This window comes from Nyctereutes procyonoides, unplaced genomic scaffold (genome assembly GCF_905146905.1).
Source record: "Nyctereutes procyonoides isolate TBG_1078 unplaced genomic scaffold, NYPRO_anot_genome, whole genome shotgun sequence".
NCBI classification, from domain to species: domain Eukaryota; kingdom Metazoa; phylum Chordata; class Mammalia; order Carnivora; family Canidae; genus Nyctereutes; species Nyctereutes procyonoides.
The window spans coordinates 3,216,731-3,240,792 of NW_026575133.1; the positions used below are offsets into that span (position 1 = coordinate 3,216,731).

The 24,062-nt window shown below is 46.4% G+C and overlaps 2 protein-coding genes across 4 annotated transcripts in view; one reads left to right on the top strand and one right to left on the bottom strand.

Annotated features, from left to right (window-relative positions):
- Positions 1-8,499, bottom strand: part of MMS19 (MMS19 homolog, cytosolic iron-sulfur assembly component) — a 33,992-nt gene extending 25,493 nt beyond the window's left edge. For 2 of the 3 annotated variants that reach the window (XM_055346013.1, XM_055346012.1), the window contains exon 1: positions 8,348-8,499. In XM_055346013.1, coding sequence (XP_055201988.1) covers positions 8,348-8,459 — 112 coding nt within the window. In that variant the 5' untranslated portion in view covers positions 8,460-8,499. Of the gene's footprint in view, positions 1-4,435; positions 4,524-8,347 lie in introns of all 3 variants that reach the window. The other variant, XM_055346015.1, reaches the window with a different exon arrangement.
- Positions 8,500-9,045: 546 nt separating this feature from the next.
- Positions 9,046-24,062, top strand: part of UBTD1 (ubiquitin domain containing 1) — a 56,160-nt gene continuing 41,143 nt past the window's right edge. Inside the window, exon 1 of the mRNA XM_055300647.1 lies at positions 9,046-9,394. Coding sequence (XP_055156622.1) covers positions 9,325-9,394 — 70 coding nt within the window. The 5' untranslated portion in view covers positions 9,046-9,324. The remainder of the gene's footprint in view (positions 9,395-24,062) is intronic.

Below are 24,062 nucleotides of genomic sequence, written 5' to 3' on the forward strand. Positions count from 1 at the left end.
GTTTTTCAACCTTACTATAGCTGTAAATTACTTTCAAAACTGTCAACTCCTACGAGAAAAAAACTTAGAGGAGTGCAGCATTTGTCTTTAGCCTTATAGTTTCCAGACAAAATACTATTTTAGTAAGTCACTTAGATCAGCTCTTTTCCTCCTTTAGTGAGGATACATCACATACTAGTAATACAGTAGATTTATTTAAAAGTCTGCATGCCGGGCAGCCCGGGTGGCTCAGCGGTTTAGCGCCACCTTCAGCCCAGGCCGTGATTCTGAGGTCCAGGGATCAAGTCCCATGTCAGGCTCCCTGCATGGGGCTTGCTTCTCCCTCTGCCTGTGTCTCTGCCTCTCTCTCTCTCTCTCTCTCTCTCTCTCTCTCTCTCTCTCTCTGTCTCTCATGAATAAATAAATAAAATCTTAAAAAAAAAAGTCTGCATTCTACTTTTGAGATAGAAAGGAGACTTTTCTGTGTATCCTTCTGTACCTTTTAAATGTTGTACCATATGAACATATTACTTAGTTTTTAAAATACATTTTTTAAGTAAGCTCCGTGCCCAGTGTGGAGCCCAATGTGGGGCTTGAACTCACAACCCTGAGATCAAGACCTGAGCTGAGACCAAGAGTCAGACGCTTAACCAACTGAGCCACAAAGGCACCCCTTTAAAATACATTTTTAAAAATATTTTATTTATTTATTTATTAATGAGAGACAGAGAGAGAGAGGCAGAGACACAGGCAGAGGGAAAAGCAGGCCCCATGCAGGGAGCCTGACATGGGACTAGATCCAGGGGCTCCAGGATCAGGGCCCTGGACTGAAGGTGGCGCTAAACTGCTGAGACAGCTGGGGCCGCCCTAAAATATATTTTTAACAGCGCAATAGTAATTCACATAGATGTAGCAGGAACATCTTAGGATGTATTCTCAACGAAGAAACAAAGAATACAAGGTTAGCAATCTTCCTAAGGGTTTGACTAACATAAAGGAGTTGCAGCTCAATAAAATGTGGCAATCAGGGAATAATACTTCAGAAGACTGTTCTGGGTCCCCAACCCACCTCTAAATGCTAGACCTAATAGGTTAGCTCTCAGCAACACAAGACTTTGGCTAGAGTGAAAAAGTCTTGAGAAAACTGCTAAACTCCCAGTTCCCCTTTAAGTTTATGGCTCTGATCAGAACAACAGCTGTGAGCAGAACTGGGTAGAGGCTCACTCTGGTACTTAGAGTAAGAAGTCCAAACTGACTGAGAAAAGGAGTGCTCTAGTCAGGATTCATAGCTCGTGACTGGCACCAATTTAGACATCAGGCACTCTTAGCCCCACTCGTGCCAGGATGTGGAAGGCCCAGCTGCTGCCCCTGCTCCTGAGAAAGAGCCAAAGGAAAAAATGTGCAGGCTGTAGGGTGGGGGAAGGGACAACAGCCAGACTAACAGGACAAACCAAGGAATTGACAGTGGGCTCTATACCCAATTCCTTAATGGCAACACTGACGTGAATGGAGATACTCATTTCTGGGTTATACACTAAAAAAGAGTACTGCACAATTTGGGAAGGTAGAAAGGGTACCTTTTTGGAACCTCTTGGCCAAAGCCCAGGAAACTCTGCTGAAAACCCTATCTAAACACTACATTTCAGTAGTGGCCACAGAGGTAGCAATTTTGCACAGGAAGCTACGGGGGACTGGTAACTGTTACTAGCAAAGAGTATCACTGAATCATCATTTTCTCCAGCAACACCATAAAAGTCCTCTGTGGAAGCTGGGCTAGGGTCCATTGTTGGGACATACTTAAGTACTGTAAGACAGGGCACCCCCAGTGGCGCAGCGGTTTAGCGCCGCCTGCAGCCGGGGGTCTGGTCCTGGAGACCCAGGATCGAGTCCCGTGTCGGGCTCCCTGCATGGAGCCCGCTTCTCCCTCTGCCTGTGTCGCCTCTCAGTCTCTCTCTCTCTCTGAATAAATAAATTAAAAAAAAAAAAGTACTGTAAGACAAAGACCTGCCTGATAAGCCCCACTCAGTTGCCTCTAAATAGTTCTTTAAAAAAGAGATACAGGGCAGCCCCGGTGGCTCAGCAGTTTAGTGCTGCCTTTGGCCCAGGGCGTGATCCTGGGGACCTGGGATCAAGTCCCGCATCGGGCTCCCTGCATGGAGCCTGCTTCTCCCTCTGCCTGTGTCCCTGCCCACCCCTTCTCTCATGAATAAATAAAATATTAAAAAAAAAAAGAAATACAATTTATATATAGTGATATGCACAGATATTAACAGTATAAGGTGATGAGTTTAGCAAAAGTATATACTCTGAGTAATCAACACATCAAGATGTGAACTATTTACACTGCAACCCTTACCAGTCAATTCCCTCTCCTACAGGTTGCCTCAAATTTAATAAATAAAAAAAAGACTTCTTCATCATGAAACATATAGTAGTATGAAATTGGCTTCAAATAAACACCCATTTGTACGTGATTCTTTGAATCTCAGTGTATGGGTGAACCCCTCCTGGCAGAGCCTTTTGGTCTGCAAACTTTTCACAAGGATCCTATCTTGAATTAATGCAGCACAAACATAAAAGAAAAGTGAAGTATAAAAGTAATACAAAATTAGGGGAAAAAAATGAAGAGATGTTATTTATATTAGCTTTATAGCTATTACACAATAATAAATGAGTAAGGAAAATGGTGAGTATGATGGCAAAAAACTAGAATCAGTATTTTGAGGATGTTTTCACAAAGGTAACTAAATCTAACATTTTATTCCAGTTCTGTTGAGTCTACCTCAGAAATCTCTCTTTTTACAATTTGAGAGAGAAAATGTGCGCACACAAGCACGTGTGCGCAGGGAGGAGGGGCAAAAAAAGAGGGAGAGAGTTTCCAGCAAACATCGTCTGAGCACAGAGCAGGAGGTAGGACTCAATCTCACGATCCTGAGATCATGACCTGAGCAGAAAGGCAGTCAGACATTCAACGGACTGCACCACCCAGGTGCCCCAGAAATGTTTTTCATCTGTGTAACTAGACTATATAGCAACAATCCTCCACTTTTTGGGGTGCTGAAAACGTTCTGTAACTTTCAGATAGTGATGTTTATGGAACATAATGAATGTTAAAACCAATTACCCGTTCACTTAAAATGGTTTAAGTGATTTTTACCTCAATTTTTTTGAAAACCCTTTCAATTCATCCACATTCTATCTAGAATTACCGCCCTAAAATGCACAATTATTTCTCTGCCCGCCAATCTCCTTTTGCTCCTTACTAAGATCTGGCTCCTTGGCTTGATGTCCTTCACAATTTAGCCCCCAAATCATCTCTAGCCTCACCTTTCATCCTATTATTCAGTCACATGTCCCAACACATCAAGCTCTTGTATTCCTTAATCCTGTAAACATTCTCTTGGTTTGAAATGCTTCCTCTCTGCCCTTGTCAAAATTCAATTCTTCAAGACCCAGCTCAAATGTCAACTTTTGTGAAGCCCTCCTTGATTCCCAAAACCGAATCACCCTTTTGTGTTTCTCCCTAATGCTTCAACAAAATTGTCATGAATATTTGTTTTCTTTTTTTTTAATATTTTATTTATGATAGACATAGAGAGAGAGAGAGAGAGAGAGGCAGAGACACAGGCAGAGGGAGAGACAGGCTCCCTGCCAGAAGCCCAAGGTGGGGCTTGATCCCGGGGCTCCAGGATCCTGCCCTGGGCCAAAGATAGGCACTTAACTGCTGAGCCACCCAGGGATCCCCTGAATATTTGTTTTCATTTACTCATTCAACATTTATTCAGCACCTATTATAAATCAGGTACTGGGTTAGGCCTGGAGACAGGAATATAGAGGAAGAACTCTTAAGGAGCCCAGTCTGTTGGGGCAGAAAGACATTTAAAACAATCACAGCAACAAGCTCAGGGTTACCATAGTGATATAAACAGACTGAGCATAACAAAGGAGTAAAATTCCTGGGTTTATGAACCATCCATCACTAACTTCAAGTAATTCATTCTCTTAACACTATAAATTCTACCAAACAAAATATACCTAGCAGTACTGTTAATTATGCACTCGGACTCTTGGGATAAAAGAAGGTAAGGAGTTAATTTTCCTAAAAGTAGTCTCATTGGCATTAAGGAAAAACAAGTGTAAGTTCCTCTCCTTACATCAGTAGACCTAAGTTTTTCCAGTGTGTCCAAGATTTACTCTCTAAAAATGGACCTACCAGCACCTTCTAACTACCCACACTTCTCTCAGCAGGGCACCAGTTCATGTGGAGTACAGAGGAGTCCTCAAAGAAGTATTTATATTAGACTGACAGAATGCACAATCAGACCTCTGTCTGATGGAGCTGCAGCCTCTTGAGAATCTGGAGGAATAGCCAATGGAGGAAGGGGGAAGGATGTGAAGGAGCAGGAGAGAGAAAAATCCCAATCAGGACCCCGTTCTAATCAAGCTCTCAAAATACCTTTTCTGCTGAGGATGCCACAGACTTTTCTCAGAACTGTTTTACTGCTGTTTAACAATCTTTTGGTTTCAGGAATAGTGGTCGCACACTAAAGTGGGAAAATATAATACAATAAAGACCAAAATGAAGAAAAATCCAAATAACTGAAAGAAAGAAAATTTATATCCATCAACTGGCCAAAATTCACTCTTCAAAATCAGCTTCCTTCCTAAATCCATTTTTGGACAAAGAACTTTTCTTTTGCTCATCCCCGGGCTCAAAAGCTTAGGGTCATCTTAGAGTCCTCCCTCTCCTTCAAGCCCTGTAATTAGTTAGGCCTCAAATTCCACAGATTCCTCCTTCAGCATCTCTCATTCCATTCACTTAGATAGTTTTTTAATGCATACTGACTTATGCTAGTCTCCAGGTGACTTGGTTGGCAGGCACAGGATGATAGGATGTGGAGAGATACACAGAAATAGCTACTGAACAAGTCTACTAAGTGAGGGGTTATTAACAAGTCTAATAAATGACTGGTTGAGAAAAAAATACCACAAATATTTTGAAGTGTGAGATGATGTCTGGCTGGAGTAATCAGGAAACGGGGCAGGCAGTGAGAACTCAAGCTGGGCCTTGAATCCAAGGTCTAACTTTGATGAGATGTAGATAGTGAAAGGAACTGGGAAGGAAAGCACTTAGAGAATAGCAAATGTGGCAGCCACCTGTCACTTAAGGTCCAGGAAGGGACTGGTAAGAGTAAGGGCTGGGGCCAGATAGTGGCAACTTCTAGTATGAAAGGTCTTTAACCCTTAGCCTACTGGGTCATTTCTCTTCTATCACTTGCACCTTTATATCTGACACCTTTCTTCTTTCATCAGAAATCCCAGTGCCAAGGTGCAAATTAAAAGTTGGTCATAGCTGCCTTTGTGATCACAGGGTATTCCTTCTGCATTTACAACGTCTGTTTTAAGATTTATTTTATTATTTATTTATGATAGAGAGAGGTAGAGAAGCAGAGACACAGGAGGAGGGAGAAGCAGACTCCATGCCGGGAGCCTGATATGGGACTTGACCCCGGGACTGCAGGATGGCGCCCTGGGCCAAAGGCAGGCGCCAAACCGCTGAGCCACCCAGGGATCCCTTCTTCTGCATTTACAATTTGTAGGACAGGCTGCTGCTCTAAGTGGCTGAATAGAAAGCTGGTCCCTTTAGCTCTAACAAAGCTAGACTCAGGCTGGACTAAAAAGCAGATCTTATTCTGGGAATGCTTCAAAACTCTTATCAGCCTTCAAAACCTTAACTAGGGCTGTGATCTCAGATTGAGAATACCCAATTCAATCCTTCTCAAATTCACTTTCATTATATGACTCCCTTGCTCAAGGATCTACAATGATTTCTATTACCTACACAATAGGTCTGGAATCCAAGGTTATGCTAATCCAATCTCACCAAAACTTTTCATCCTAACCTGTTACTACCAACCTCCTTTCCTATTCAGGAGTGCTAAATTACAAGAGTAGTGTTACAGTCTTGGTTGAGCTGAGTAAAATTTAAACTAGACAGTAGTTTAGGCCATTTTTTTTCAGGCATAAAAAATATAAATTTTACAAAAGTATTTCTAAGAACTTGGCAGTCCTTATCCATGCTGTCTTCTCAAGCGTATTTTGAATTTGAAAAATCCGAAATTATTGTTCATAATGTATAAATTGTGAAAGAATAGTTACAAATGGCACTGATATAACAGTAGGGGGTAGGCATGTGCATTTTCCAAAATCAGTGAACGTCACACTTAAGATTGTACACTTCACTGAATATAAACTGTACACCAAAATAAGCTATAAACAAACTAGTTAATAATATGCCTAACCAAAAAAAAATATATATGCCTACCAAAGTATGTAGGAGGAAGTGTACTGATATCTGCAATTTATTTTTTTTTAATTTATTTATTTATGATAGTCACAGAGAGAGAGAGAGAGAGAGAGAGAGAGGCAGAGACACAGGCAGAGGGAGAAGCAGGCTCCATGCACCGGGAGCCCGATATGGGATTCGATCCCAGGTCTCCAGGATCGCGCCCTGGGCCAAAGGCAGGCGCCAAACCGCTGCGCCACCCAGGGATCCCGATATCTGCAATTTAAAAAGATGGAAAGATACTCCATAAAGCAAGTTACATTAAACTGTTAATGGGACGCCTGGCTGGCTCAGCAGTTGAACAGCTGAACGTCTTTCAGCTGAACATGTGATCCCAGATCCGAGGATCCAGTCCTGCATCAGGCTCCTTGCAGGGAGCCTGCTTCTCCCATTGCCTGTGTCTCTGCCTCTCTCTCTGCATCTCTCATGAATAAATAAAATCTTAAAAAAAAAAATGTTAATGGTAGTTTAGGTGGTGTGTGTAGACCTGCCTGTTGCAAAATTCTCTGCTTTGTTTGAAATTTTTCTACTTTTTCAAAAAATACTTATTCATGAGAGACACAGAGAGAGAGCATGAGGCCAATACACAGGCAGAGGGAGAAGCAGACTCCACGCAAAGAGCCCGATGTGGGACTCGACCCCAAGACCATGCCCTGAGCCGAGGGCAGAGGCTCAACCGCTGAGCCACCCAGGCGTCCCAGAAATTTTTCATAATAAAAAACACTGAGGGAAATGGCATTGATAACACACTATACTTTATAAAGCTGTAAGAAGTTAAATTTGGTTGCATAACAGCATCAGGCTTTTGCTCTTTGATGCTTCCTTGCCACCTTGCACATACCCCATACAGCCCATTTTATGGCCATACTGTTTGCATGGTTGTCTCTCCCACCACAATAGAAGTTCCTGGTGGGCACAGATCTAGTCTAATCTGTATTTATATTCCTATTGCTTTGTATCATGTTTGGAGAATAGTATGTGTTCAACAATGGTGGGATGACTGCATGAAAGTGGAACCGCTAAGGTTCACTGTATACTTTCTCACATTCACTTTATTCATTTCTCACATATTCTAAAAGTTAATATGTTCAGTTTTCTAATATGTTCAATTTTCAAAAGCAATGTCTTTTACTTTTTCCCAAGCACACAAAATCTCCAGAGACAAAACTCATTTGTATTCAAGAGATTTCGTATTCCATTACTTAAGTCTGAACGCCTCCTAACACTCAACTTTTTCGTTTTGTTTTGTTTTGTTTTGTTTTGTTTCTGAAAGACTGAAGTCTCTGACTCCCAAGGAAATCTGGAATTTGTTTTATTCAAATCTTAGATAAGCCGTGAGAACTATGAGGTCCCTGAACTGGTCAAAAGCAGGAAACTGATGATCTGGGGTAAAGATAAAAACAAACACCACATAAAAAAAGTCATGAAGCAACTTAACCAAGAACTTTACCAAGAAACGAGATAGAACGTCTTAAGGAGCGTCCGCGGGACATCTCAAACCCTCCCCCCACCCCCACCCCCACCCCCACCCCGACGGCTTCTCCCCCTCCTCTCTCCAAGTCAGCCAGTCAGAGGCCGCGCCGCGCGGCCACTCCCAACATGCCGCGGGACTCCGGCTGACGCCGCCGAAGACGCGGCTTCCCACGTTAACCTCCGCCAAACGACGTGGTTTCGCGGCGGGAGAACCAGATTCTGGACTGGACGACCCGAGTCCGAGTCCCAGCCTGCCCCCCCCCTGCCAGATGTGCGAATCTCTCGCCCTTTCCGGGCTCCAGTCTCCTCATCTGCGCCCCGGGGAGGACTCTAACCCCAGCTGGCGCAGAGTGACTGCCAAGAGGAGGAGCGTGAAGGCGCCTTAAGGAGGATGCAAGCGACTCTTAAGCACGCGGTGTTCACAACCAGCCCCAGACCGGTCTCTCAAAGTCACCGCGGTCCCTCACTCCCTGCCTGCCCGGCGGCCGTCCTGAGGCCGCTCCCTCTTGTCCGCCCCATGCGGAAGCCGCGCGGCGCCGTCGGCCGTACCTGCAGCCACTTGGTCAGCGGGGCCCTCCTGCTGACCCATGACGAAGTCGTGCACGAGGCCCCACAGCGCGCCCGGAGGCGCCACCGCCTCCAGAGCGGCGGCGGCGGCCATGACGCGAACCAGAGACCGCGGGAGGGGAAGTGGGCGGTGGCACGGGACCGGCCTCGGAGCGCACGCGCCTCCTGAGCCAATCGCCTGGCGAAGGCGAAAGAGGCGGGGCTCTCCGTGGATCACGTGCCCGCCGGCTCCCGGCCCGGCAGTTCCAGTTCCAGGGAGGGCTGGGACGGTCCCTCCCTGGGGGGCGGGGCTTGGAGCCTGGGCGGCGGCGCGGGCAGGGGAGGCGGCTGCCGGGCACGCAGCCGGGGGCCGTTGAGGGCGAATAATTCCCGGCCCGGCTCCCCGGGAGACGGGTGGCTGGGCGGTCACCTGGCCGGGTGGGGCCAGGGGGCGGTACACACCTGGAGGAAGCCAATGAGAACATCAGGCCCGGTCCGAGGGGGCGGTGCCGCCGGTCACATGCGCACCTGGGGCGGGCGGCGGCGGAGGCGCGGGCACCGCGAGCGGGCGGCGGGGAGCTGGGCCGGGCTGGGGCGGGGCTAGGCAGGTGAGTGACAGCCTCTGGGGGGCCGGCCCCAGCTGGGAGCCCCGAGCTAGCAGGGAGTAGCTGCGGCGGTGCCCGCCCCCTCTCTCCGCCCCTCCAGCGGAGCTGGTCTCCGGCCGGGCACCGTCGCGGGCCCCCCTGGCCCGGCCACCTGGGACTGTGCTGAGGAATCGGCCACCTCCCTCTCCCCTCGCCCGCAAAGTTTGTGGCGAGGCCGGCGCCCGGGCAGAGCGCGCCCCCGGGGGGGAGATCCGGGAGCGCCCGATGTTGGGAGGCAGGAGCCGTTGACCCGGGACGCCGCGGTCCGGGACAGGAGCTCTGAGCAGCCGACAAGCCCGCCGCCTCCCGTGCATGGGGCCCGGCTGAAGAGCCAGCATGGGCAACTGCGTGGGGAGACAGCGCCGGGAGAGGCCGGCCGCCCCGGGACACCCCCGCAAGCGAGCAGGTAACGACGAGGGAGGGAGCGGGGCCACGCGCGCCCCGCCAGTTGCCCCCTTCCTCGCCTCAGCCCCGGGCTTCCCAAGCGACCTCCCACGGCTCCTGGCGCCTGGGTCCCAGATGGCTGCTACGGAGCCAGACGGGGGCCCGCTCCCCAGCCCTGGTGGCCGGGGGAGCAGAGTTGGGGCAACTGCGAGCCCTGACCCGGCTGCGAGCCCAACTCGCTCCAATTGGGAAGCTCCGAGTGGGGGCGGGGGCGGGGGCGGGGGCAGGAAATGTTTGCAGACCGCGGCGGGGCCGGCGGAGAGGAGGGGGGCCCGGGACGGGGGCGCCGCTGGCCTGGCAGCCGGGCTGGGGTCGGAGGCTGGCCCGTCGGGGCACGGCGCGGGGAGCCAGCCGTCCCCAGCACTCGGAGCGAGCGAGAACTGTCGCTTTTCCGAAGACTGTCTGTGTCATTATCCGGCTGCAGATCGTGTCTGCCGGAATCCAACGGGCGAAAGCAGCGCAGGACTCTGGGAAAGAAATCTTTATTTCTCCCGCAAGGCTTTTTAGAGCCTCCCGGCTGTCTGGAGTCTAGAGAAGGTGGGGTGTGGGGTGGGAGTCGCGCTGGGGTTTGCTGGGGTCCTTGCCAGCCTTGGGGATGGGATCTGCTCCCTGGTGATCCGCAGGGGCTGGCCAGCGCCTTCTCACTTTCTTGGTACACTCCTCCCGTACTGGCGCTTCGCCCTGGGAAGAGGTCTGGCGTTCGTTCCCCCGGGTCTTGTACTCACTTCCTTCTCTGAGCGTGTTGCAAGGACCTTCCGAGAATGATAAAAATCGTATACTTCAGAGTTGAAAGGGACCTTCAAACTTGTCGGGAGTCCAGATAGACCTACCTCCTCCTCCGGTCTGTGTAGAAGCCCAGATCCAGAGAGGTTAAACCACTTGCCCAAAGCCACACAGCGAGGTAGCAGTGCAGCTGGGGCTACAACGCAGTCTCCTCATCCACCCAGTTGCCACACATCCCTTTATGTAAGAGGGGCCACAGCCACGGTTGTTAATGAAGTGGAAACTCTAGTTGGAATTTCCGGTCTCCTTTGACCCTGAAGGTGTGTTGCTTGGGTTGTGGAAACTGGGAAGGAAGATGAGGGCAAATGTGCGGGAAGCAGAGAAGGATGTCTGTGTGGTGGACAGGATGACTTGTGGAAGAAGAAAAATGTTTTTCAGGGAATGGAGGGACGAGGTAAAATTTAACATTGAAAACCTTTTGGCAGGATCCCTGGGTGGCGCAGCGGTTTAGCGCCTGCCTTTGACCCAGGGCGCGATCCTGGAGACCCGGGATCGAATCCCACGTCGAGCCCCCGTTGCATGGAGCCTGCTTCTCCCTCTGCCTGTGTCTCTGTCTCTCTCTCTCTCTGTGACTATCATAAATAAATAAAAATTAAAAAAAAAAAAAAAAGAAAACCTTTTGGCAACCCTGGCCATTCTGACTGAGGAAAGTCCATTCTCAAACCCAAGGGCTTTCCTTCCTTCAGTCATTCATTTGCCCGCCGAATACTTATTATTTATGTGCTCAGTCCACATGATTGATTTTGTAGCAGTTTTCACTGGCACCAATCCTCTCATGCTTGAAACTCTTCCCTTCTTGGCATTAGACTCTCCTGCTTTTTTTCTCTGATCACTGTTCACGATCACATCGCGTCCTAGATGTGCGCACACCCATGGTTCAGCTTGACTCCCCCCACCCCCCCATACACCTTCCCAGAGAAATCATACTCAGTCCCACAACTCTGTCCACTGGGGGAGACCCCTACACTATATCTTCAGCTATTACCTGTCAAATTCCAGACTCACATCAGTAAAAGCCCACTGGACACGCTGATATAGTTATCATTAGAGTCAGCACTTCTAAAACCAAGCTCTGCATCTCTCCCTTCAGCCAGCTTCCCTTTACTCTTCCATTCTTGAAGCTGCCTAACGTCATACTTTGGAGATGTCTCTCTGCTGGCTTTCTCTGCCTCTCAGCCAGTCAGCCACTGGGACCTGCTGTTTCTTCCTTGGGAAGCCATACAAACCTGCTCCTTCCACTCTGCTTCACTCCCTTGTCATCTCAAGTCTACTCCATCTCCCTGGCTAAAGTTAGTTCCCCACCAAAAGCAAGTTCATCTTCGGTCACTCATCTGATGTCTGCACACTGTGCACCCTACCACCCTACCCCTAGAAGATGTTTGTCAAATTAACTTGTTTTGAATCCTATAATTCTATGTTTAGAAATCTTGTTTTTAAACAGAAACTTTTTTTTTTTAAGTAAATTTTACACCCAGAATGGGGCTCGAACTCACAACTGCAAGATTAAGAGTTGCGTGCTTTACTGGCTGAGCCAGCCACATGCCTGTTTAGAAATCTTTTTGCACTTCTCCGCTTCTGTAGGAACTTTAACTTTCAAGTCTGTCCAGTTTGGTCAGGTCCTTTTTAAAGGCATGATTTTTTTTTTTCTTTTCCCTGAATTAAGGCCACCAGTGTTTGCTCCATTGCCATTTTCCCCTTATCAAGAGCCTTTCTTCCTTTCAAGGTTTGTCTCAAATCCCATATCTTTCTAGAAGCACCTTGCCTGACAATTCCAAATCCTCCCCTTCTGAGGAGAACTGCAGACACATTATGCCATTTACTTAACAATTATCTACTCCACATAATTAGTCATTTCTTTGATGTTTATAGTCTTGTATCAGCACCTATCCTGCAAGCCTTGAAGACCTGGGTTCTGTCCTATCCTTATGTATTTGTCTCTCACACCCGCTCATATAGCCATACAGATACACACATGCAGGTGCACGCACACACACACACAGTCAGCATTTAGCACACTGACTTGGACAGAGGAAGCACCCAATATTTGCCAATTTTAGAGCATTAACCTAACTGCATCCTAGTGTCTGAATTTTTCTCGTAAACATTTTACTGAAGTATATATCTGCATTTTTTTTACCTGCTAGTGTATCATTTTTTCAATTCTGTAGATCCCCCTATGAATAGCTTTATTCATAAAGTCCAAAGCCAAGAGGAACTCTCTAGGATGACAAGTTTGGTATGAAGGAAGGGATCCTCCTTAACTTCACAGCGTGCACCTGGCATTCCTGTAACATCTGCAGGTTACCCTTTGACAAAGACATAGTTTGATGTTGTAACAGTAATGCCTAAAACTCTTCAGCTCCCTTGGTAACTCTTACCTTTCCTTTGCCACTGGGGTAATAGGAAGAAATCATCAATAGAGAGCTAGAACCTGAGTTCTAGTCCTGGGACAGTAGCAGGGTGACCCTGGGCAAGTCCTCAAAAACCTCTCTCAGGTCACACTTTCAGTATCATGGATAGGGACAGGATTGTACAAGATCAGCGCTGTTTCATCAGCTTCACAAAGACAGCTGTTCAAAACTGTAAAGTTATTGAGTTGAAATCTTATGTTATGTTACCCTTTGGCCTTAGTTCTGTCTTCCTAGTCATTTGGCAGGTAAAGCAGAGACATTACACCCATTGGTCAGGCCATCTTATGTCAGCTAGGAGATTTGTGATTATCATTCTTTTTTATTTTTTAACTATTACTCATAATGTATGGCCTGTGTTCCTTCTTCAGGTGTTGGGTGGTCCTTACATGTTTTAGAGAATACTTGGGGATTTACTTATTTGGGGGGGGGCTCCCACCACCCAGTACATATCAGCCACCCCTCCACCCCCCACCCTCCACCCAGGGAGAAAGAGAGGTAGTAGAACAGGCAGGTCTCTTGCCTGGCTCCACCCTGTGAGAATGTGGCAGGGCTGAAACCCAAATATCTGATTCTGTGATGTGCCAGGCATATCACTTACATTCTGGAATCTCAAGCCCCGTGTGGACAGACCCAGGGCCCTGTTTTGAGCTGGTTGGGCTTGGCGCTGTGGTTGCAAGAGAGTTTGCTTCTCATTGTGTGGGTTGCTGTGGCTATTCTTGAGGGAGTAATTGGGCAACTTCTCCATTTGCCCAGTAAATATTTACTGAGTGCCAGGTACCTTGCTGGCTGTGAACAGACATGATCCTTGGCCACACATGGAGCTTACAGTTTGGGGGAGGGGGATAATAGACATACAAATTACACATGATCATACATGGAAATTCTCTATGATAATATATACAATCATGTATTACTATATAGCTGGTGACTCCCACATGGATAATTTCAGTGCATACTCTTCAATTCCAACCTTGTAAATTCTGCCTATACTCACCACATTTGGCGTCTAAAAGCCTTCCTAGTTTAACATGTCCAAAACCAAAGGAACCCGTGCCCCCACCCTTGTTCCTCCCAAAGTCTTTCTGTCTCAGTTAATGGTGATTTCATCCTTCCAGGTTGCCTGAGCCCCCAAAACTGTAGTCACCTCTGACACCTCCTCTTTCTCTCAATCCTACATCCATTTAATCAATAGATCCTATTGGCTTTGCCCTAAATATATCCAGAACCTTGAGTCTCATCATCTTCACTGCTTTAGCCCTGGTCTAAGCTGCCATGGGCCTCTTAACTGACTGTCCTGCTTCCTCCCTTGTCTCCCGACAGACTGTTTTCATCACAGCAGCCAGAGTGATGCTGTAAACTGTAAGTCAGATTTTGTTACTTCTTTGCTCCCTATCTCATTCAGAGTCCTTGTGTTGGTCTACAAGATGTGATATGATTTCACCAGGTTACCTTTAAGCTATCTCTTGCTCTTCATCGCCTATTCCATCCTCTGATACCTGAATGAGTCCATTCCTGTCTACCTCACCTCCTCCACATCCCCTCAAACATTCCTCCTCAGTCAAGGCCTTCCAGGTTATCCTTTGAAAAACCAGTCCCCTTCGCAGTACTACTTGCTGTCAGCATTATCTGCCTGCCTTTCCTGTTTTATTTTTCTCCATGGCACTCACCATCAACTGGCATCAGCTGCCTCCCCTACCTTGTGCAGTCAGAAATTTTTATTTATTTGCTCCCTGATACATAAAGTAGTGCCTCACATACAGTTGGTGCCTAATAAGTCCTTGTTGGATGAAGCTAGTGTATCTAACAGAGTTGGGAAGGTCTATGGAAAAGCAGGAATGAGCAACCTGAGTTGGGTATTAGGGCACATATCTAATAAGGAGACTTAAGCAGCAATTTCACAGTGCTGTTCTGTTTCTGAGACTGGCTTCTCTCTCACCGCAGGCTTGGGTAAGGTCTCAAGTACCTGGGATATAATTCCCTCTGGTTTGGAAGTCTCTTGCTAGGAGACATGGGCTGTAACAGCAGAGCAGCATCAAGTCCTCTGTTAGGGTTCTAAACAGGCAATGGCGCTTTCTTTCTTTTCTTTTTTTTAAGATGTCTGACTTTTTACATTTTTTTTTAAAGATTTTATTTATTGGGATCCCTGGGTGGCTCAGGGGTTTAGCGCCTGCCTTTGGCCCAGGGCGCGATCCTGGAGTTCCCAGGATCGAGTCCCGCGTCGGGCTCCTGGCATGGAGCCTGCTTCTCCCTCCTCCTGTGTCTCTGCCTCTTTCTCTCTCTCTCTCTCTCTCTCTCTCTCTCTCTCTATGTTTATCATAAATAAATAAGTAAATCTTTAAAAAAAAAGATTTTATTTATTTATTCATGAGAGACAACACAGAAAGAGAGAGGCAGAGACACAGGCAGAGGGAGAAGCAGGCTCCATGCAGGGAGCCCAATGCAGGACTCGATCCTGGGTTTCCAGGATCACACCCTGGCCTGAAGGCAGTGCTAAACTGCTGAGCCACCCGGGCTGCCCGCTATGGCACTTTCTTGACATTTTATGTCATTTAATGCATCTCCTACATACACATGGTATTTGTCATCATCAACTCAAGGGGCAGGCATGAGGTGGTCTAAGAGACTGGGGAGCAGGAAGGAGGATGCTGTGGATTCTAGGCCTCTCTCTACCAAGCAACTTGCTGAGGAATTTTTAGAATCATAGAATTTCAGAGCTGAAAGGAACTTAAAGTTTTCTTTAACCTCTTTTTCTTTTCCAGCTATTAAAAAGAGAATAAAGGTATATCTCTTCCCTGCCGAGTTCACAGAAATATGGTACAAGCTATATAAAAACTGCATGAGTTCCTTTAAATTTTGAATGTGTCAGGGTCAAGACATTGTAGGGAAGTACTCAAGGTCAGGTGTATTCAAAAGAGAAGAGGTCTGTCTAGTCCCTCTGCCCCTTTCTTGAGTGGTGATCTTGGGCAAGTCATTTGTTTGTGTTCAGCTGATCCTCTACTTCTAAAAAATGATAATTTCACTTTACTTCAGAAAGATGTTATGGGGATAAAATAAACTAACACTTTTTTAAAAATTACTTTCATGACTGGATGATCTGCTTACATATGAGGTCCCAACCCAGATCCTCATCTGGCATTGATGGAAAACAAGGCCTTGGTTCTCTGCTTCTTCCTAATTGTGTGTGTGACTTTGATCTATCTGAGCCTCAGTTTCCCGGTTCATGCAGTGGGATGACTGCTACCCTACCCACCTCCCAGAGAGGTTTTAAGAATCAAGTGAGATCCTGGATAAAAGGAGATTTTGTGAACTTACAAAGTTTCTATTATCCTAGCCACAGGATTTTTACACACAAAAACCATAGCCAGTGATTTTCCCCACAAGACCATTGAAGCTTACTGTTTTTTAAAAGAGCAAAACTATAAAAGAAATGTTTAAAAACTATTTTTGGATGGGAATCTTTCTGAAATGGATGATAACCTCTTTGCGACTCAGGGCTGTTGCGACTCAGGGCTGTTGAGTTCATACCTGTATATATACAAAGCACCTGCTTGGTGGAGATGGGTATCACAAAAGCTTCTTTCTGTCAAAAGCCTTTATTTCTGAAAGAAGGGTGAACTGGTGGCAAACAGAAGGAGATTGCTGAGAGAGAGCCCATTCCACAGTGTCCAGCCTCGAGGTCTTAAGTAGCATTGGGGTAGGGAGGTTCTGGATTCCTGTTCTGGGCTCTGAATGAGAACAGCATCCTGCCTGATGAGTTACTATGCTTGTGACAGTGTGAGGCCTCTGGGCTTCTGGGACTGCAGGGCAGTGGGCCCCAAACTAAATGGCTGTTGTGCTTTCAGGTTTCACATTTCCACCTGTAATCTGTCTTCTGCCCGGTAGCAGTCACTTCTTATTTTTATTTCCCCACTTTAAAAAAATGTGGTTAGATATACCTAACATCATACACTCAGATATATAGTTTTGTACAGTAAGTATACTCACGTTGCTGTGCAGCCATCACACCATCCATCTCTACCAACTTTTTCATCTTCCTTAATTGAAATTCTGTCCCCATTAAACACAGACTCCTCATTCTTCCCTCCCTCAGCCCCTGGCAACTTCCATACTACTCCCTTTCTCTCCGAATTTGACCCCTCCAAGTACCTCATATAAGTGGAATGAAGCAATATTTTAACTTTTGTGTTAGGTTTATTTCACTTAGTGTACTATCTTCAGGATTCTTCCATGATGTAGCACATGTTAGAATTCCCTTCCTTTTTAATGCTGAATAATTTCCATTATATGTCTATACCACATTTTGTTCATTCATCTGTAAGTGGGCACTCAGGCTGCTTCTACTTTTTGGCTATTGTGAATAATGCTCCTGTGAACATGGGTGTACAAATCTGTTTGAGTGCCTCCTTTTAGTTCTTTTGTGTAGATATCCAGAAGTAGAATTGCTAGATCATATTTTCATTCTATGTATAACTTTTTAAGGAATTGCCATACTATTTTCCTCAGCGGCTGTACCATTGTACATTCCCCCAGCAATGGATTAGGGTTCCAATTTCTTCATGTTCTCACCAATAATATTTGTTATATTATGATTTTTATTTTATTTGCTTGTTTTTTAAAAGATTTTCTTTATTTGAGAGAGAGGGAGAGAGAGCACACAAGCCAGGGGGAAGGGCAGAAGGAGAGGGGACAAGCAGGCTCTCCACTGAGCATGGAGCCTGATACGGGGCTCAATCCCAGGATCCCAAGATCATGACCTCAGCCGAAGGCAGACGTTTAACTGACTGAGCCACCACCCAGGCTCCCCTGCTTGTTTTTGATAATAGCTATCCTATTGGGTATGAAGTGACACCTGATCATAGAGGTCATTTCTTGAGAGTCCATCTGCTGGGTTCAAATAGCAGCCCCTCCCATTTCCTGGGGGAAACAGCTGGGATTGTTAGAATTGTACCTAGAGAAAGAGTAGATGAGCTCTTAGTGAAGCCTAAGGGGCCCTCCAAGGAGGGAAGTACAGGAGCTCCTGTGGGTGGATTCTGTGACATCTTTTCTGGTCAGTCAGAATTTGGCTTGCCTCTGGGTTTCTAACTAGGTGGTCAATGGATGGTGAGATGGATGGATGGATGGATGGATGGATGGATGGATGGGGCTTCCAGTTAAATGAAGCAGGTCTGTGTTGTTATAATTCATCTAGCTCCTAGAGAATGTTAACACTGTCTTACATGGAGTGAGCACCAATTTTTTTTTTTCTCTTTTGCGTGTGAGAGATTCAGGACTGTGGTTCAAATGGGAGCATGTAGGGTTGAGTAAAAAGTAAGGAGTGACAGTGACATGGTGACGTGATGAGTTTGTCTGCTACTCAAAGCCATATGTTTCTCTCTGATGGGAACAAGGTCTCCCTGCTTACTGAGCTCACAGGGAAGAGGGCCCAAGCTCAGTATGCATTCATACCTCCAACCAGCCCCAGCCCCCTCAACTCAATATCCCTTATTGTCAGGAAAGGGGGTGGAGCATCTCCTGCAGGATATGGGGAGAGGGGGACAAGGATGGCTCCTCATTTGTACCTGTCTTCTCAAGGAGGCTGGCACCAGAGTTCGAGCCTAGGCAGCCAGCCAGTCACCAAGCAGCCTAGATCTTAGAGGACTCAGAGTTTTGTTGTTTTTAGGGCTGAAAGAGATACAGTTGGCAGTAGCTCACCTTTGCTTGGTGTTTACCGTGTGCCAGGAGCATCACATGCAGTATCTTGGCTCATCCTCACAACTGTCCTATGCATGGACACTATTATCACCGTTTTACAGATGAAGAAATTGAGCCCTAGAAAGGTAGTGTCTCCTGCCTAAGGCCATGCAGGTTGTAAACAGCAGAGCCAAGACAGGAACCCAAGTGGTCTGACTTCAGAGCATGAGCTTTTTGGTCCTTGTATAGTTTATCTTCCCCGGATAGGAGGAAGAGAACACATGGTTTTTGTGTTTAAAGTGAGTTTATTATTGAGCATCTTTAGGCACCTCACTAGGCTCATTCAGACAATCATCTCATTTGATTGTCCTCATTGTACCTATGGGAACATTTCTACCCATTTTACATAAGGGAAAGATGATGGTCAGAAGAGTAAATTGATTGCTGGAGGTCACGAGGCTGGGGAGAGGCAGTGCTAGAGCTCAGCTTAAGTAGTTTGACTCAAATTCTAGTGCTCAGAGCTCATTCTGTTGTGCTCTCTTCCCCCCCTCCATGAGAAGAAGCTGGAAGTCTGCTCTAAAGCCTGCAAAGGTCCAAGAACTGTAGCCACTCTGCTCCCTTCTTGATGCTGTTGCCACCTCCTTTAATTTACCAACCGCTAAACTAGAACCTCTATACCTAGGAGCCACATAAGTCCATTGTCCTGGATCAAGTGCTTGGCACTTAGTAAGATGCTCAGTAAATATGTGTTGAATGTTGTTTGAGGGTTGAGTATCCTGGAAGCAGTAGAACTCAGCCAAATTGCATTCCTTTTTTTAAAAAAAATTATATATTCATGAGAGAGAGACAGAGGGAGGAGGCTCCATGCAGGGAGCCCGATGTGGGACTCAATCCCGGGACTCCAGGATCATGCCCTGGTCCGAAAGCAGGTGCTAAACCTCTGAGCCACCCAGGGATCTCCGCCAAATTGCATTCCTAAAGAGACATACAGGTAGAAGGCAAATATCATTGTTAGTTCCTTCTTCTCCCAGAATGAACTTCCACTTTCCAACTCTTAGATGCCAGGGACTTGAAGAAAAGAGTGCCCTGGCTCTGCAGATTTTGAATTATTCCCAGTGCCCAAGGGAAAAGAGGCAGCGGAGTCATATTAGCAAAGTGCTTGCTGGATCAGGTGTCACTGTTTGTTATTAATAAGACTAATGATTTCTTGCTTTGTTCAGTGCCTTGCCATTTTTAAAGCGCTTTCACAAGTATTATATATGATTTTATTTCCCACAACCATCTTTTAGGTAGGCAGGGCAAGAATAATTTTCTCCCCATTTTATGGGTGAGGATACTGAGATTTAGTGAGGTTGCCAAACTGCCCAAGATTATTGACAACTAAGTGGTAGAGAGGTAGAAGCCATAGTAGGTGACGGCTCCACTGCTTTCAGGTCAGAGGCAGTTTCCACATCTATAAAATGAGAACAAGAGTAGGGCCACTTAGGGTAGTCAAGGACTCCATCACACAAGTGGTGATGTGTGTGAAGTGATCAGCACAGTGCCCACACACAACAGATCCTTAATGAATAATGGCAACGGGTTGTTAATGGCAATAACCAAAGCCAAGTTCATGGTTACTTTGGGAATTTGTATTCTCCTGACTCTTGGTCAGCCCAGAGTGTTGGGGAGAGCAGAATGTAGCCTCCCCTGCCCCCACTAGGAAAATCTGCTTTGGGCCAAACTCTGGCCCTTCCCCTGGAGTCAGAGTGTATAACAAGGGCTGACCGTGAATGAATGAATGAATGAATGAATGAATGAATGAATTTTTAAAAAGATTTATTTCTTTTACAGAAAGAGCATGGGCATGCACACACACACACACACACACACACACACACACGCATAAGAGTTGGGGAGGGGCAGAGGGAGAGAATCCAAAGCAGACTCCGCGCTAAGCAGGGAGCCATCTCACACAACCCTGAGATCACAAACTGGGCGGAAACCAAGAGTCAGCTGCTTAACTGACTGAGCCACCCAGGTGCTCCCTGACCATGAATTTCTTTTGATTTGCAAAATTTAGAATCTTCCAAACAGGACAACAAGATACCAGTTTTTTCTTTTGGTAGCAGATAATTAGAACAATATGACAAGTATTTTGTTATTTAGTATCCATTTGCAGTTTATTATTCCAACTCCTCCAGTTCATTAACTATGTAACCTTGGGCAAGTTGTTTTGGATGTTTGGGCCTCACTTTCCTCATCTGTAAAATGAAGATAGTAGTACCTGCTCTGTTGAGCTGTCATGAGGATTAAATGAGTTAATGCACATAGTGTCCTTAGAATGGTGCCTGGGAAATATTAGGGTGACAGAACATGATAGACTCCTAACTCTGGAAAATGAACAAGGGGTAGTGGAAGGGGTGGTGGGTAGGGGGACAGGGTGACTGGGTGATGGGCACTGAAGGGGGCACTTGACAGGATGAGCACTGGGTATTATACTATATGTTGGCAAATTCAACTCCAATGAAAAAATATATGAAAAAAAAAGAATAGTGGCTGGGACATATTAAAGTACTCAGTAAATTGCAGTTACTATTATCACCGTGCGTGGCACTATATTTAAGCCAGCTGTCCCCAACCTTCCTCTCTCCCCTGCCCCAAGTTGAGATGCAGGCCAGTGAAGTTCATATGCAAGACCTAGCTTCCACTGTATACCCTGGTTATCTACCATTCTTGTAATGCCACTCATTTATTCAGGAAAGCAAATCGGAAACAAGTTGTGCAAGAGTGATATTATTGTAGAGATAGCCTTGAATCTAGCTTCGTTTTGAAAAATGTGAACCTTTCAGGAAAACTTGAGAACTCTTGTTAGTTACAAATCTCTTGCATCAGCCCTCCCCGCACCCCCCCCACACACACACATATACTCCTGCTGATTCCAGTAACACCCAGTGGCTACTTTTCTGAGCTGTCTCAAAACAGATACAAACATATCTTGCTTGGTAGGTCAAGGCTGGGGAGTGCCCTCAGTTTGCTATGGCTCATCTTTAGCTTGTCAGAACATCTCTGGGTCCTCTAGGGCTTCCTTCCTGGAGCCTGGCACATTTTTCTAATACACTTGGTCAACTGTAGACACCTCCTTCATGAATTTTCTTGGAAAATGATCAACATCTACAGCAGAGCCACTTTTCTGCATTTGATACACAGCCCCCTCCAACTAGATTAAAAAATAACTGTTTTATAGTTATATTTATTAAACACCAACTGTGTGGCAGGTACTGCAGTAGGTACTTTACACATATCTCATCTAGTCTTCCTAATAACTCTCTAAGAGACGGTCCTCATTTTAGGAGAGAAGCTCAGTGATTCTATTGTGTGCAGGGTCACACAGTGAGAAATGGAAGATTTGGGATTCTAGACCACTGTTACAGATTCCCAGCTCAGCGTGCCTTCCATGCAGTTCCTACCTCATTGTCAGTTTCAGCTGAGGGCTCACTGGGCCCTAAACAGGTATAGCTGGTTTATTGACGTCATTGCCACCCATGACTAGCAAATCATCTACTTCTGCTTGTTCTTACACTACACATCCTGAATGTGCCAGAAAGTGTACTTCATAGGACAACAAAACCTTCATGCATTTGTCCCTTCTTCCCCCTCTCTTCTGCCCCCCGCAGTGTCTGCAAAACAGGTCACACTGACCTCCGTAATACGGGATATCCTCACATGGCAATGATTTTTTTACTTAGTGAATGCGCTGTGTTCCCCCCAAATAGACTGTCATGTGGCATGGGCTTTTTCGTTTCTCAGGACCTCACGACATTACTGAATAAGTAGCACTTATTATCATCGTTGAAATCAGTACCATTTATTAATTTCCCATGCATGCATTAAATACCCTACCAGGTGTTTGGCACCAGCATCTTCCATTTTCACATCAGACCTATAAGGTAGGCATAATTACCTCCATTTCCAGAGGAGGAAACTGAGACTTAAGGAGGTTAAGACCCTTGCCCACGAAAGTGGGGGAACTGCTATTTGAATCCTAGGATCTATATCTTAAGCACTATGTATCCCAGGACCTGTATCTTAAGCACTATGGGAAACTTCCTCCAAATATTCAGTACCTGTCCCAGGCACTGGGTTAGGTGCCAGGCACAGGAGGAAGAGTTGATTCCTTCCCCAAGGAGTTCACAGTGTGATGGACTCAACAGTACTGGAGCTTCTGTGATTGGGTTTCATTTTTCTCAAACCTGTTTCCATCTGGCCACACCCTCATTGGCAGATCCATGGCACACAGTGCCAAGGGTCCCCAGGGAGCTGGTGATGCTCTGCACAGGGAGTTTATGTCCCTATGTCTCTGTTTGCTCTTTGCCCTCCTTCCTTTGTGCTGTCATATTGTGTTCATGGAACCAGAGCTCACCTGGGTCTTGCCCAGTGTGATAGTCCTCTTTGTGGCCTGGCCCAGAATTGGCTGCTGAGAAGGGAGGCCTTACGTGGCTGGGAACTTACTGCTACTATGGCTTTTTATAAGGCCCCAGATGATTTTTTAAACATCCACATGGTGTAGTATATGTACTGTTATCCGAGGCCTCTCCCTGAGGAACAGGATGGGCTAGTCTTTGGAGTTAATGGGCAAAAGGAGAGCCACACTGGACCCTTTCATCTGTAGCCCACCCCTCCTGTTTGAAGCTGAGCCTAGCTCTGTCCTGCTGTGACATGTGTCCCATGGAAGATCCAGGGCCTGGGTGTCTGGTTTATTGCTGACCCTCAAGTACTTTTACTGCAGCCTTAGGCAGAGATGCTCAGCCTACCACTTTTGACTGTACCACCCATTGGGCATTTGTCTATGCCAGGGCCTCTGGCCCACAGGAAGTGTCCAAGGAGAGATTTCAGCCTACTGGCCCTGTTCTCCACAGTCCAGTGCTAGTTTAGGCATAGATGGATGGGGATCTCTTTTTTTGGGGGGGGGATCTCTTTTATAGGCTAGGTCTGGGGCTTCTCAGTTTTAGAGATGAAATGATCCCTTTTTCAAAAGCTGTGGAGTTGGCAGACATGTTCAGAATCTTTCCTTCCCTTTAGGAGAAGAGAACTGGCACTAATAAGGAATTTGGCTGGAGGAACTGGTTCAGGGAGACCAAGCCACTGGTCTGTGGTCTATCCTGCATAGTCAGAGGTGGAGCTGGTATCATAAGCAGGAAATCTGACTCCATTTCTCCTGTTTTTCTATCCATCTTGCTTCATACCTGTGTACACATTATCCCTCTATGTCTCATCATGCATGATGGCTTCTGGTTAGTCTGGGGAGGGAGCAAAGACAAAGATATGGTACAATCTTCAGCAAGACATAGTGTAGACAAGCAGAGACAAAGGCAATACGAGACACTTAAGAGTTGAGATGGGATAGGGCAGTTATGAAGGGTAAGTGAGGAGAGTTGCAGAAGAGTTAGTGATTTAGGTAAGGCATGCAGATTGGAGAGAAGCAAGTAATAGGATTTTCCTTATTGTAGAAGTTGTGTTTAAGTACAAAGTGTGAACAATGCCAGAAAGCCCAAAGAAGAAAGTCTCCTGCACACTCCCACCACCCCGTGAGAGTCCCCATTCCCATTTGGTGTTCATCGTTCCTTCCTTTTGTATTTTTTTTAGGCAGCAGAATCAAGTGAGCTGTGTACACCAAGGTTAGGGAAGGTCTCAAATAGAGTTTAGATCAAAGGAGGGGGGGCTCTGCTGGTTCCTGCATGTGGGGTACAGATGAAAGACGGGCTTCAGGTACCCGCTATCTGTGAA